The sequence below is a fragment of the Equus quagga genome, chromosome 4 (genome assembly GCF_021613505.1).
Source record: "Equus quagga isolate Etosha38 chromosome 4, UCLA_HA_Equagga_1.0, whole genome shotgun sequence".
In the NCBI taxonomy this organism is placed as follows: Eukaryota; Metazoa; Chordata; class Mammalia; order Perissodactyla; family Equidae; genus Equus; species Equus quagga.
In genome coordinates, this window is record NC_060270.1 from 101,036,763 (window position 1) to 101,052,178 (window position 15,416).

Below are 15,416 nucleotides of genomic sequence, written 5' to 3' on the forward strand. Positions count from 1 at the left end.
AGCCTTTCTCAAAGGACTGGAAGAGTTTGTGAAAGAGGAGAAAGAATAAGGAACTAAAGAATGAGTGCTGTGTCTCCAACAATCCTGGGTGCACACCCTGTGCTAGTTACTGGGCATCATGGCCATCCCCAAGAAGCTCACAGTCCTGTGTGTGTACATGCTGATGCATCAAAGAGACCCGCAAAGGTGAAAATGACAAGTCATAAATAAGAAAACATGATTAGCATGACTTATAGATGAAAAGGAAGTCAAGAGAGAGTTGATCCATACAAAGGCTGTCGGTCAGCTCCATTGGCCAAAAGAGCTAGTTAATGTTAAACATGAATGATTGGGGGCCAGGCCAGGGGGAGAGATTATAGTATGCAAATGCAACCTGCCATGAATGGACCTTTGCAGTCCTACTGAGTGTAACTTTGGAATATAGCTCAGAATTCGCTGAGTCATGAACAGTAGAGGAGATGCTGCATGCTCTGTGCAATGAGAATCTAATGAAATTGAATTGTGGAAATCCACATGGAAGCTCAACATGTAATATACTAATGGAGTTGCTCTAGTTGAAAGAGGAGGGAAAAATTGCACTCCCACCTGATTCCTCCATCCTTCCCTTCCAGCAGCCTTTGACTTGGAGACTGAAGTCTGAGGTTCTAGTCCTACCTCAAATATTTAGTAATTTGAAACTCTAGCAGGTTAATTAATCACAAAAAAACCTTGTCTAAAGTATAGGGATAATAATTCCTTTTTTTTGTCTTGGGTTTTCAAGAAGATCAAATGAAATAATGTATTAAAAGTCACCCTGAAAGTATAAAAGGCTAAAACCACTCCTAATATGTTGCTAACATTCTTATTTTGACTGTTTTTATTACAAAAGCTGAGATTTTGTGGCAGGCATTCTGCCTGCATGTTCAAAGAATTTTTAAAAAGCTTGAATCAGCGAGTTTAAGATGTAATATACTTTTTTGTTGGTCTTGCATTCTGTCTTACTTTCCCACATTAGACAATGATTAAATAACTTCAGTTTTAGACACTATAGATAGCCAACTCATCTTCATTAGTGAAGAAGGAGATGTTTGCGAACTTCCAAGAAGATGAAAAGCGCTGTAGGAGTGTTATTGGTATTCTCAAGTGGTTAACTTAATGGAACATTTGACCCAAATTTTAGAGTCTCAGCCCCAAAGAAGTAGTAAAGGGGTGTAATAAAGGGAGACTGGGCTAAGGAGATATAAACTGAATTTATACTCCTACATTGTGGGGATGCTTGCAAAGCCAAATAGGAAGGGTACGGTGTGGGGAAGAGTGGAGGTGGTTTTTCTCCTAGAGAACTTGTTCTCAAATTCCATAACGCATTTCCCACTGGAGAAGAAAAACTATCATCCTGTTCCTAAGCAGTGAATCTTACATTTAAACGGATTCTCTTTACCTGCCCTACCCTCCCTCTACCTGCCTTCACTCTCTCCCTCAAACATGAATGGGAAAACTTTCGGTTAATTAAGAAATTCAATTCACTATACTAGCCTTTTGTATTTGGCAAAGCTATCTAACCATATAAATTGAACTGAGCTAGGAAAGCCGCCATCTTTCGACTCTCTGGCCGAATACCTGAAAACAAACAAAGAAAACCTATTTGTGACCTCAGGCCAGGAGGGAATCGTAGCAGGACCTTAAGAGCCTCTAGACAATTACTTGACTTGAGTCTGTCTCGCTATTTTCCCATTCTCTCCAACAACCGTTTCAGATCCTTGCCTCTCAAGTTCTCTACCCTACAGACTTTCCTTCTCTTCTTCTCCATGAAGAAAAGTGCAGCCACTGGGGAAGGGAAGGTGAGCTTTCAGGGAACGCTGCGTACCTGCCCCATGTTGCCTTATGCATTTATATGGTCTTTTCCCTATTTAACTTCAAAAACTCTTTGAGGTGGATATTAGTTATCTAGAGTTTGCTAATGGAAAACCTGGGGCACAGAGGTTTAGTAACTTGACTAAGACCACATAGTTAGTGAGGGTTTGATCCTGAATTTTAAACCAGATTTAACTGAGTCTACCATGAGACAATGTCAAGGTGGAGAGTAGGTGGGTGTTCAATACATTTCCGTGGAGCTCCTTCTCAATCTTCTCTCATTCACATTTCTCTCCTCCATGTGACCACAGCATTTCCTTGAAGATCTACTGTCACATTTTTACCTTGTACGGCAGTTAATTATACATTATAAAAAGGTATGGAAATATCCAAAGAGTGTTCAGGAACGAGACTAAATTTGTCCTCATTTATATGGTGGTTCATTTCAGAACTCCGATGAGCCTTAAAATGGATCGGCCTATCAGCTGGCTGGACAGGATTCTCCTCACTACTTGTAGGGCACTTTCAAGAAAACAGATCTTAGGGGTGGGCCTGGTGGTGTAGTGCTTAAGTTTGCACACTCTGCTTAGGCGGCCCCAGGTTTGCAGGTTTGAATCCTGGGTGTGGACCTAGCACCACTCCTCAAGCCACGCTATGGTGGCATCTCACATAAAATAGAGGAAGATTGCCAGAGATGTTAGCTCAGGGCCAGTGTTCCTCACAAAAAAAAAAAAAAAAAAGAAAGAAAGAAAGAAAACAGATCTGACTTGCTCTACTGGGATCCCATTTTCCTTGTCACTGGCAGAGGATTTCCATTAACTTGGGACATCTGGGGTAGATGTGCTTTGCAGTCACCCCATATGAGAGAAACACCATTTCTACAGTGGAATCTAGATCTAGAAACAAAACTTCGTCACAGAGCCTGAGTTATGGATGGGTACAAAAGAGCAAACTTAAAGTGTTTCTTTTTCTCTGTACAGACACCTATGAGACTCTAATATAACTTGGAAAAGCTTTTGTGGGTATCTTAACAAGAATGGACTCATCTATTTTTCATTTTTCTTTCACCACAGAGCAGCCTCCATTCATACTGAATCTTTAATCTAAGTACAAAGTACATTTTAGTTTCTAATGCATTAGCTTCCGCCTAAATAAGAAAGGCTCTATTTGTCATCTTTCCCTTTAATCAGTTGTGCTAGTTAGTATGATCAAAACTGTTTTTCCTGTTTTACCTGAATCATCACTTCTCTTAAAATACCAAGTGCCAAAGTCTCTTTGTTGTTGTTTTGGTAAAAATAGCAGGAAATTATATCTTTCTAGAAATATCTCATCTATAAATGAAGAAACCTCCAATGAATCAATGGATCTAGGCATTGATCAGTAATGGTTGCTAACACTGCAAAAAGTGAGAAAATTGGACATTACTTGCCTCCAGAAAGCACACACAAAAAACGTATGAAATGGTCTTTGCAAAAAAAATAAGAAACTCTGAATTGGATCGGGCCTCTGATTCTAAGTTTTTAAATATAAAAATATCAATTTTATGGAAAATAAAGAAGATAGAGTAATACATTAAATAACCTAAGGGGATACAATAAAAAAGTCCAGACTGTAGGAAATTCTACAGGACAAACAACTTATTTGCATTAACAAATAAAATTTTAAAAAAATGGCAGGGGACAAGAGGGAAACCAGGAGATTAAAACAGACGTTAGGAGATCTATCAATCAATTACTATATGTGACCTTTTATGGATCCTGATTCAAACAAACTGTAAAATACATTATATAATATTTATGAGTCATTTAGAAATTTGAGCATTAAGTGAAGATTTTATGATGTGGAATTATAATTACTTTTAGTTGTGATAATCGTATACATGTTTTTTAAAAAGGAGTCTATGTTTCAGAGACAATACTGAAATGTTTGTGGATGAAACAATATGATGTCTGAGATTTGCTATGAAAAAATATGGGAAGTGGGGGGAGTGGGTGGGGTTATAGATGAAACAAGATTGACCATGAGTTGATAATTGATGACACTGGGTGATGGATATATGGTGGTTTGTTATACTATTTGGAGAACATAATACAAAGTCCAAAATAAGGCAGAACTATGATTCCACCACAGATTGAATATTTTGATGATATGACATAAGGACAGAGTCTTAGCTGAGTTTATAAAAAGCTGCAGGCTTCCTGTTCAGTGGTCAATTTATAGAGTCAGTCTGGGCTGGATTAAGATTCTGACATGGGGACCAAGCTAATGGATTCTTTTGTGACAGGCATGAAAAAAATGTGATTTAGGATGGTGTTTCTGAAAACTGCAATTTAAAAGAAAAAAGGAAACAGGGGTTTTTATATTGCTATTTTCTTCGGGAAAAGATTTACATTTTCATCTTATTCAGAGACAATTTACTCAATGTCAGTCAGCACGAGCAGCCAAACTGAGCACCACGATATTATTTTTGCTTCAGGGAAAAGAGTAGTGCCACTCAAATAAATTATAGCAGAAACTTATAAATGACAAGGAGCTCTGTTTCAATTCCAGATTTTAGACATCCAAATATGCCCCAAGGAAGGCAACATTAAAAACCAAGAATTTTGTCTACTCAAAATGTATTAATTTATTTTGATAGAAACAGACATTCCTAAGAAAATTCCAAAGTATATTAGAAATGATACCATTGAATTTTAATAATATTCATAGATTTGTTGAATGAGAAGGTTGTTTATTGAATGAATGTGATGTTTCTTGTTTCAAGTCAGCAGTTTCTATACAAATATCCTAAACTGGTGATTATACACACAAAACTAATTTATCTTAACTTCACCTTGCATGCATCTTTAAAGAGTACAGTTTTTAGAAAAGATATAAACTATATATTTTAGAACATTGTTGAGTTCACAGCAAAATTGAGCAGAAAGTACAGACTTTTAGTTTGCAATTTTCCGTATGATACCGAACTATTTTCATATGCTTACTTGCCATCTATATATCTTCTTTGTTTAAGGTCTTTTGGCCATTTTTAAATTGGGTTCTTCATTTCTTATTGTTGAGTTTAAGAGTTCTTTCTATATTTTGGATAACAGTCCTTTATCAGACGTGGTTTTGGCAAATATTTTCTCCCAGTCTGTGGCTTACCCTCTCATTCTCTTGACACTGTCTTTCTCAGAGCAGAAGTTTTTAGTTTTAATGAAGTCTAGCTCATCAGCTATTTCTTTCATGGCTTGTGCCTTTGGTGTTGTACCTAAAAAGTCATCGCAATACCCAAGGTCCTATAGGTTTTCTATCATGTTATCATCTAGGAGGGTTATAGCTTTGCATTTTACATTTAGGTGTACGATCCATTTTGGATTAATTTCGTGAAGGGTGTAAGGTCTGTGTCTAGATTCTTTTTTTTTTGGTATGTGGATGTCCAGCGTCTAAGCACCATTTGTCAAAGAAAACTATCTTTTTTCCATTGTATTGCCTCCTTTGCTCCTTTGTCAAAGATCAGTTGACAATTTTTATGTCAGCCTTCTTCTGGGTTCTCTATTCTGTTTTATTTATTTATTAGTCCTTTTTTTTTGCTTGCCAATACCACACTGACTTGATTACTGTAGCTTTATAGCATGTCTTTAAGTCAGGTAGAGTCAGTCCATTGACTTTATTCTTCTCCTTTAATACTGAAATGGCTTTTCTGGGTCTTTTGCCTCTTCATATAAACTTTAGAATCAGGTCATCAATATCCACAAAATAACTTGCTGGGATTTTGATTGGGAAAGTGTTGACTCTATAGGTCAATTTGTAAAGAACTGACTTCTTGACAATATTGAGTATTCCTATCCATGAACATGGAATATCTCTCCATTTATTTAGTTCTTCTCTGATTTCTTTCATTAAAGTTTGTAGTTTTTCTCATATAGATCTTGTACATATTTTGCTAGATTTATACATAAGTATTTTATTTTTGAGGGTGCTAATGTAAATGGCAATGTGTTTTTAATTTTACATTCCACTTGTTCATTGCTGGTATATAGGAAAGTGATTAACTTTTGTATATTAATCTTGGATCCTGCTACCTTGTTATAATTGCTTATGAGTTCCAGGAATTTTTTATTGATTCTTTCATGTTTTCTACATAGACAATCATGTCATTTGTGAACAAAGTTTTATTTCTTTCTTCCCAATCTATATACATTTTATTTGCTTTTCTTGTCCTACTGCATTAGCTAGGACTTCTAGTATGATGTTTAAAAGAAATGTTGATAGGGGACATCCTTGCATTGTTGCTGATTTTAGTGAGAAAACTTCTGGTTTCTCACACTTAAGTATGATATCTGTGGGTTTCCTCTAGATGCTCTTTAGCAAGTTGAGGAAGGTCCCTTCTATTCCTAGTTTGCTAACAGTTTTTAACATGAATGGGTATTGGATTTTGTCAAATGCTTTTTCTGCATCTATTGATATATTCATGTAATTTTTATTTTTTAGCCTGTTGATGTGATGGATTAATTGATTTTCAAATGTTGAATCAGCCTTGCACACTCAGGATAAATCCCACTTGGTCATGGTGTATAATCCTTTTTACACATTGTTGGATTCAATTTGTTAATATTTTATTGGAGATTTTTGCATCTATGTTCATGAGAGATATAGTTTTCTTTTCTTATAATGTCTTTGATTTTGGTATTAAGAGAATGCTGACCTTACAGAAAGAATTAGGAAGTATTCCCTCTGCTTCTATCTTCTGAAAGACGTTATAGAGAATTGGTATAATTTCCTTGTTAAATGTTTGGTAGAATTCAACAATGAACCCACCCAGGTTTGCTGCTTTCTGGTTTGGAAGGTTATTAATTATTGATTCAATTTCTATAATAGATATAGGCCTATTTAGATAGTCTATTTCTTCTTGTGTGAGTTTTAGCAGATTGTGTCTTTGAAGGAATTGGTCCATTTCACCTAGGTTATCAAATTTTTGGGTATAGAGTTCTTCATAATATTCCTTTATTATCCTTTTAATGCCCATAATATCTGTAATGCTGTCTCTTCATTCATTTATGATATTAGTAATCTGTGTCTTCTCTCTTTTTTCTTATGAGCCTGGCTAGAGGCATACTAATGTCATTGATCTTTTCAAAGATATTTTCTTTGGTTTCATTGATTTTCTTTACTGATTTCCTGCTTTCAATTCATTGATTTCTGCTCTAATTCTTATTTCTTTTCTTCTGCTTACTTTGGATTTAACTTGCTCCTTTTTTTCCTAGCTTCCTATGATGGAAGCTTAGATTATGATTTTAGATAGTGCTTATTTTCTAATATGTGCCTTTAGTGCTATAAATTTCCCTCTAAGCACTGCTTTCTCTGCATGTCATGAATTTTGATAAGCTGTATTTTCAGATTTTCAATTAGTTTAAAATATTTAAAAATTTCTCTCAAGAGTTCTTCTTTTACCTATGTGTTATTTAGAAGTGTATTGTTTAATCTCCAAGTATTTTGGGATTTTCCAGCTGTCTTTCTGTTATTGACCTCTAGTTTAATTCCACTGTGGTCTGAGAGCAGACACTGTATGATTTCTATTTGTTTAAATTTGCTAAGGTGCATTTTGTGACCCAGAATGTGGTCTCTCTCAGTTAATGTTCCATGTGAGTTCGAGAAGAATGTGTAATCTACTATTGTTGGATTAAATGTTAATTATATCCAGTTGATTGATGGTGCTGTTGTGTTCAACTTTGTCCTTACTGATTCAGAAATGCATCTACCCATTTCTGATAGAGGGATGTTAAAAGTCTCCAACTATAATAGTAGATTCATGTATTTCTCCTTGCAGAGAAGATTGCAGAGAAGAGGAAGATTGGCACAGATGTTAGCTCAGGGACAATCTTCCTCACCAAAAAAAAAAGACCAGCCATATGTCACCGCCTGAGAACCTGTGGTAATCATTTTAGTTGATTGAGGCATTAAGAAAACATTAAGGAAGAATCAAAGGAGATGGATCAAGGTGTGAAAGGAATTTGGGGCAAAGAAAACAAGAGGGAGAAGGGGTGTTACCGTCCCTTCTACTCACGGGGCTGATGTGCATTCCAGTGTGTGTACTGCACCGGCTCAGACTTCTGCCCTGCTGTCTTCCAAGTGTATTCTCCTGTGTCATTTTGGTCTTGAAGAGCTATCCAAAAATAACTGTTCTTCGTTTTTACCACACTACTGATCAAACTGGTAATAAAAGCCTGTTCAAACCTTAAAAAGGGAAAAAGGAAATGGTTATAGTAAGTTTCTGGGCAATAAAAAAATGTCATTAAAACATAATGAGGTGCACAGAATGGCACCAGAGTAAGCATTTCTCATGAATGCTTTAGAACCTGGCACAGAAAACTACCCAAAGACCCTAAACATTACTAATAAATGCCAAATATCAGTGCAATTCCCAGAAATACATGAGTGAAGAGAAATTGACTCTTACAGACAAGGCTTAATTCTTTCAAGGAATAGAGTCCAGCTCCAGTTTCAAAGTGTAGGTGGTAAAGTCCGCAAAGCTAGCTAAAATGTATTTCTTGGCCCAACATGTGCCCCATTTTGTAATTAGGCCACACAGCACACACCATGCCATAATATGCGTGTGATGGGGAGTTGGCAGGGAGGAGGAGAAGGGATATTATGCTTTTCTGAATGAGCATCTGCCAACATGGAGTTCACATGCACCTACCCTCCACACTTGCCTGGTGAGAATGGAAGAGAGATTGGAGTAACAATTTTATGTCTCCCAAATCAGTTCACAGGCACATGGAGTCCTTGGCTTATTCAAATGTGTTCAGATGTGCATATTCACTGAAGATAAATTTAAAACTCTAGGAACTAATCCAAGGAAGTAAACCCACTAATATTTTCCCCAAACAGCTGAATGAATTAGTGTTCATTGATTGGTGGCAGTGCTCCCTTCCCAACATAGATACATCAAAAGCAGAATCTAGAAAACTTGTATATAAGCTTCCACATGAATACCTAATAGATAGACGTGAGTATGAACATTTAACCAGCATTGAAAATTTAAGCTAAGTTGAAAACTATCTTGAAAAATTTATTTTCAATGCATATAAAGTTTTGGAGAGACACATTTCAAACAGTGGTGACTTTTGGCCAGACCTGTGGAGTCAATGAGAAAGGAAAGCCCTGATGAAATTACCCAGGAAACCCTAAGGAGAAAGCAAATTAGACTTTTTCATTCAATTTTGGATTTTTTTATCACCATGCATCCTTAACTTGCTAACGGACGCAAAAGCAATGGGCGTCATCCAAAAACAGAGGAATCTCAAAGGAAACGGGAGAAAGAGAAGAGAACACAAAGAAGAAATATTTTTAACAGCCTCATGAGCATCACTAGTAACATTTAGTGATCCGAGGCATCCATGATATTCAACTTTGCAGAACAAATGGATGTTCATCAGGCTTTGGTAAATACTTTCTGCAGATACGCTATTAATAATCTAAATTATACACATTTGAAATTAGAAAAGCTCTTTTTTAACCAGATTGCCGCGGCAGAACCTTATGTAAATGTGCTTCAAAAGAAGGGTATATAAAACTAAATACCATCTAGATGCTGTGGTAATTTTCCTTATACTTCCATTGGTTCATGTTCTCATAAGATAGGACCTACTTTTCCTGCTCCCCTCTGAGGCAGAGTGGCATCATTATCATGACCAGCTGGTGCCTGAAACTGCTGTGCTAGGGGCCAGCAAGGCCTTTTAAACCTTACCACGGAGGATATGGCCAGGACCACTGCTCACTGTGCTGGTTCTAAACCCAAGGGGCACTGCTGGTTCTTCCATTACCGTGTACGATGGCATTTATCTGATAATGGAGAGAAACAGCATTTTCCGTGAACTTGGCCTCTGGTATCATTATTCAGGATAACATTTTGCTTTTGTCCCCTGCTGGTTTTAGATTTACTTAATTCACTCTGATTTGCTATTTTATCACCATTTATCACCGTTTAAAACAATAGAAGCCTTCTGCTTTTTGAATCGGGAAGTACGTCTTTTAAGTAGTTGCATATAATACTTGTACATTAAATCTTAAAACCTTCAAATCAAAACAGGACTCCAGTTTTCTTGGTCCAGTTTAGAAGATGGCATTGTTAATAAAGAAATTCGGCAAATTTGTCTTTCTTCTAAGCCATTTATTCTAAGAAAGTAACTCTGGATAACAGCATGCCATCTCTTGAGTGTCTGTTTCCAACTGATAAAGAAACGAGAGCATTTTATATTTTTTACCACTCACTATTTGGTTTCAAACACTAAAAGGGTTCTGAAAACTCTGGTTGGTTTACAGTAATAGAGCAGATGACCTTTTAAAGTCTTTTCTGGCCCTGTGTTTGAAAACTCTTCATTTGAGACTATTCCAGAGTTTAATAGTATCTGGCCTTTTTGTCTATTTTCACTGAGGTTGTTTAATTCAAATGTTGTTATGATTTAAGGAACAAAAAATAGCCATCTGTACATTTTTTTATATTATTGTTTGAACCAGGATAACATGTTATCTCTAAGGAATTCAGTAAAATAACAACTGTTTATTATTCTTTAGAAAAACAAATGATAAAAAATTTTGCTTGTGGGGATGGCCCTGTGGCGCAGCGTTTAAGTGCCCACATTCCGCTTCAGGGCCTGGGGTTCGCCGGTTTGGATCCCGGGTGTGGACATGGCACCGCTTGTCAGGCCATGCTGTGGTAGGCGTCCCACATGTAAAGTAGAGGAAGATGGGCATGGATGTTAGCTCAGGGCCAGTATTCCTCAGCAAAAAGAGGAGGATTGGCAGCAGTTAGCTCAGGGCTAATCTTCTTCAAAAAAAACGTTCGCTTGTGTGTACCTACTAATAAGATGAATTTTTGCAGGGGAATAATTCTCAGAATCTGAAAGTAATTAAGTTTTCCAATCAACTCCTTAAAAACGTTTAGAAAACCAGTGTGCATTTTCAGTGTAAGTGAGGAAATTATATCTTGAACTTCCAACAGTTTGACAATAAATTATTGCTCATGGGGCAAAGCACTAAATTTTAATTAAAAAAATGCAATTTGAAGACAGCGATACTATTTGGGGGCATATATTGACAAATTTTTTCATTTCAAAATAAATACTTTGCATTTCAAAACATACACACTTCAAAAGGAAGAATTTTATACTTGAATCTCGAATTGAACACTATATTTACTCAGCAGTTTAGCTAGTGACATATGTAGCTGAAAAAAAAATGTTTCTTTTTGAACATGAACAACACAGTACTTAGCAGATAGCAGTACTATAATCATGTGTTTGTATTACTTAAGAGATTGAAAAAAAGTAATGCATTGGAAGTAGCTTCATAGAGAGCTATTTCAACAACAATAAAAATAGTAGTAGTTTTTGTATATAATGATCTGGTTAAGAGAGACTCAGCTATGAACTGAATAATTGCTATTGGATTTCTCCCAATAACACAATTGTTAACATTTTTGATGCCATTTTCAAATAACTGACTGTTAGTTGCTGAACTAATATAAAAATGATAAATTTCTTTTCAATAAAGAATGGAAATAGAATATCAGTAGTTTTAAAATGGGAGACGCATATCATGATCATTATTGCAAGACGTTTCTGATGGCATTCCTCAAGAAGTAGAAATGTGAAGTTTTTGGATATTGTTTCTTGCAAAAGACAAGAAGAGAAATATAGACTTAGAAAATATACTTACTATATACACAAGAAATAAGCCTAGAAGAGCAAATTCCAAACTGTTACTGGCAGTTACCTTTAACGAGGCGAGTGAGTTTCATTGGGAGGGGGAGGGGAGGAGGCGGGGGGCACTTTCACTTTTTAGTCTATATTCTCTGGCTTCCTTGAATTTGTACCGAGAATGTTTTTACTGTGTAATTTTAAAGAGGGTAACTAAAACGTGTTTTAAAAAGGAAAATTAACTGCATTCTACAAAAAGCCCTGTTAGAACTAATATATGAATTTAGCAAAGTTGCAGGATACAACGTCAACACACAAAAATCAGTTGCATTTCTATACCCTAACAACGAGCAATCTGAAAAGGAAACTATGCAAACAATTCCACTTATAATAGCATCAAAAAGAATAAAATACTTGGGAATAAACTTAACCAAGGAGGGTGAAGACTCGTACTCTGCAAACTGCAAAATACTGCTGAAAGAAATTAAAGAAGACACACATAAATGGAAAGATATCTTATGTTCATGCATTGGAAGACTTATTGTTAAAAGTCTTCCAATGTCCATACTACCCAAAGCAATTTACAGATTAAACGCAATCCCTATCAAAATCCCAATGATACGTTTGCAGAAATAGAAAAATCCATCTTAAGATTTATACAGAATTTCAAGTGATCCTGTATAGCAAAAACAAACATAAAAAGAATCCCAACAAAGGTGGAGGTCCCACACTTTCTGATTTCAAAACTTACTAAAAAGTACAGTAATCAAAACAGTATGGTACTGGCATAAAGAGAGACATATAGACCAAGAGAATAAATAAACCAGAAATAAACACTTGCACATATGGTCAAATGACTTTCAATAGAGGTGCCAAGACCATTCAGTGGGGAAGGGATAGTCTTCCAACAATGATGTTAGGGAAACTAGATATTCACCTGCAAAAGAATGAAATTGGACTCTTTACACTATTTACAAAAATTAACTCAAAGTGAATGAAAGATCTAAATGTAAGAGCTAAAGCTATAAAACTCTTAGAAGAAAACAGGGGAAAAGTTTCAGGACATTCAATTTGGGAAGGGTATTTTGGATATGATACCAAAAGCACAGTCAACAAAATAAGATGGATACATTGGGCTTAGTAAAAATGAAAAACTTTATGCATCAAAGGGCACTATCAACAGAGTGAAAAGGCAACCCACAGAATAGGAGAAAATACTTACAAATTATGTATCTGATAAGGGATTAATATCCAGAATATATAAAGAACACCTATAATTCAACAACAGAGAGCAAACACTCCAACCCAAAAATGGACAAAGGACTTGAATAGACATTTCTCCAGAGAAGATATACAGTTGGTCAATAAGCACATGAAAAGATGTTCAACAACACTAATCATTAAGGAAATGCACATCAAAACCACAATGAGATACCAATTCACATCCATTAGGATGGCTATTATCAAAAAGCCAGAAAAGAACAAGTTTTGGCCAGGATGTGGAGGAACTGGAACACTTGTGCACTGCTGGTAGGAATGTAAAATGGTGCACCTGCTATGGAAAACAATATGGCTGTTCCTCAAAAAATTAAAAATAGAACCATCATCTGATCCAGAAATTCCATTTCTGGGTATATTACGCAAAAGAATTGAAAGCAGAGACTCAAAAGATATTTGTTCATTCATATTGATAGCAGAATTATTCACAAGAGCCAAAAGGTAGAAGCATCTCATGTCTATCAATGGATAAATGATAAAGTAAATGTAGTCCATACACCCACTGTGGAGTATTATTCAACCTTAAAAAGGAAGGAAATTTTGACACATAATACAACATGAATTAATCTGGAGGACATTAGGCCAAGTGAAATAAGCCCAACACAAAAAGCCAGCTACTGCATGATTCCACTTAGGAAGCAACCAGAGTCATCAACTTCACAGAGATAGAAAGTAGAATGGTGGTTTCCAGAGGCTGGGGCAGAGGGGAATGGGAAGTTATTGTTAAATGGGTTACAGATATTTCAGTTTGGGAAGATGCAAAATTTTCTGGAGATGGATGATGGTGATGGTTGCACAATAATGTCAATGTACTTAATGCCACTGATAATAAAATATATAGTGAACCATACATAATAAAAAAACTTAGCTGCAAACGTGTTTGGGGGATGTGGTGGTTGCAGGAAAATGGCAGAGCTATAAAAATGGTTGAAAATAATGCACATTTAAACTTAAGAGAAAGTGAGATATTACAGGATTTCTCACTTTTGACAAAATTCACAAAATCTAACGTTGTTTGGATTAATTTGTGCCAAATATTCCATGGCTGATTGAATCAAGATTTAAATATACATGCATTTAAACAATTATCCATGGTCACTCTGGAACTCAAGTTTTGCATTCACGTTTTGTCTGGAAGCAAAGCGGTCAGGGCTGACAAAATTTTGTTAACAGTTAGCAAGCAAATAAAATTCTGTTATTCAGCAATAAGGATCTGTTTTTCTTCCCTTTTCTATTCCACAGTGTTAAAAGTCCTAGACCAGGAGCAGTTGCCCAATAACAAAAGAAATAAGTAATTTGTAGCAGGTGGTCCTAATTGTGCCCATCAAACCTGTCGCTCAACTGTGCAGCAGAGTGGAAAATCAATTAGCAACTACAACCTTGGGTACTGGTGAGTGACAGGAGTGTTCCAACTCCAACAAGAAATCAGTAATGGAAGAAAATGATTACCAAGGCTGCTGGTGGACACTCCTGGATCTGAGAAGGCTTTCCATCTACTGTCTAGCCTTCTCAGACAAAAGATGCTGTTGAAAAATATTCGAACATGCCTTGCCACTCAAAGAGCAGTACAGCGTGGGTCTGAATGAATACAAATCAAGAGCTATGGGTCCCTTCCTTTCCTCAACTTGCATGTCCCATATTGGAGTCACTGCTTTGGATGTAGACGTGTTTGCAGGGCAGTGTACATGCATGTTAACTGTCTTGGGGAGATGCCTCACTGGGGCTAACGTGTAGTACCGAGGGAGCTTGGCTGGTGACCGAGTAGCATGTCAGTGCAAGGTCACCGAGGTGGGCCTAGGAGGTTGCAGGTGGGATGAAGACAAACTTACCTACACCATAGTTCTGCTTTAGACCATGTGTTAGTCTGGTTAGTTAGTATTGGCTACTGAATAAGAAACACCCACTAGTATTAGCTACTGAATAAGAAAAATTTTAAAGTATTTACTACGTACTCTTGTATCCAGTTTTGGGAGAAATGACACAGAGTAGATTTTTTTCAGACACTTTCTATCATTTGCACGAGGTCCCTAAGGGTTCTTAGAAAATGAAGCATTTGCACACTAATGAATTTCTGCCTTAATTCGGTCACTTTGGCATTATGGGTTATCTGTAATGCCACTCTAAGTTTATCCATTTATTGTGTTATTCTACCTTCTTCACTTGTTTCATGTGTCTATGTTCTATCTCCTTAGCTGCTGGCCTGCAAGTGGCACCAGGACAATTACACCCTGCCTTTTATTTCTTTTATATGGCATGCCAGTGTTTAATATGGTACCTCTCACAATATAGACATTCAATAAATAAGTTTCTAATAGACTCTTGACTATTGATTTTTTGCACAGTCAGATAACATAGGAAAAGCACACAGCACCAGATATGTGACAGACACCCAATGAATATTACACAAAAAAAGAAAAGAAAAAGACAAAAAACAGGTGAGACAATTAGACTTATTTTTCTTCAATGAAAAACATAATTAAGTTATAATTAAGAAAAGAGCATAGCTTCATGGGTGAGGCTCCTGAATGAAGTCCAGTGTTGACTCATTGACTGGAGGGCTTCCAACCCCAGGTGCTCTTGAACCTTTTGGATGGGTGACCAAGTTGAGGATAAAGGCTTCTGTCT

General features: G+C 36.4%; 1 protein-coding gene across 2 annotated transcripts in view; it reads right to left on the bottom strand.

The window, feature by feature from the left end:
• Positions 1 to 15,416, bottom strand: part of PLA2R1 (phospholipase A2 receptor 1) — a 105,528-nt gene that overhangs the window by 41,550 nt on the left and 48,562 nt on the right. For both annotated transcript variants that reach the window (XM_046658995.1, XM_046658994.1), the window contains exon 11: positions 7,877 to 8,046. In XM_046658995.1, coding sequence (XP_046514951.1) covers positions 7,877 to 8,046 — 170 coding nt within the window. The remainder of the gene's footprint in view (positions 1 to 7,876; positions 8,047 to 15,416) is intronic.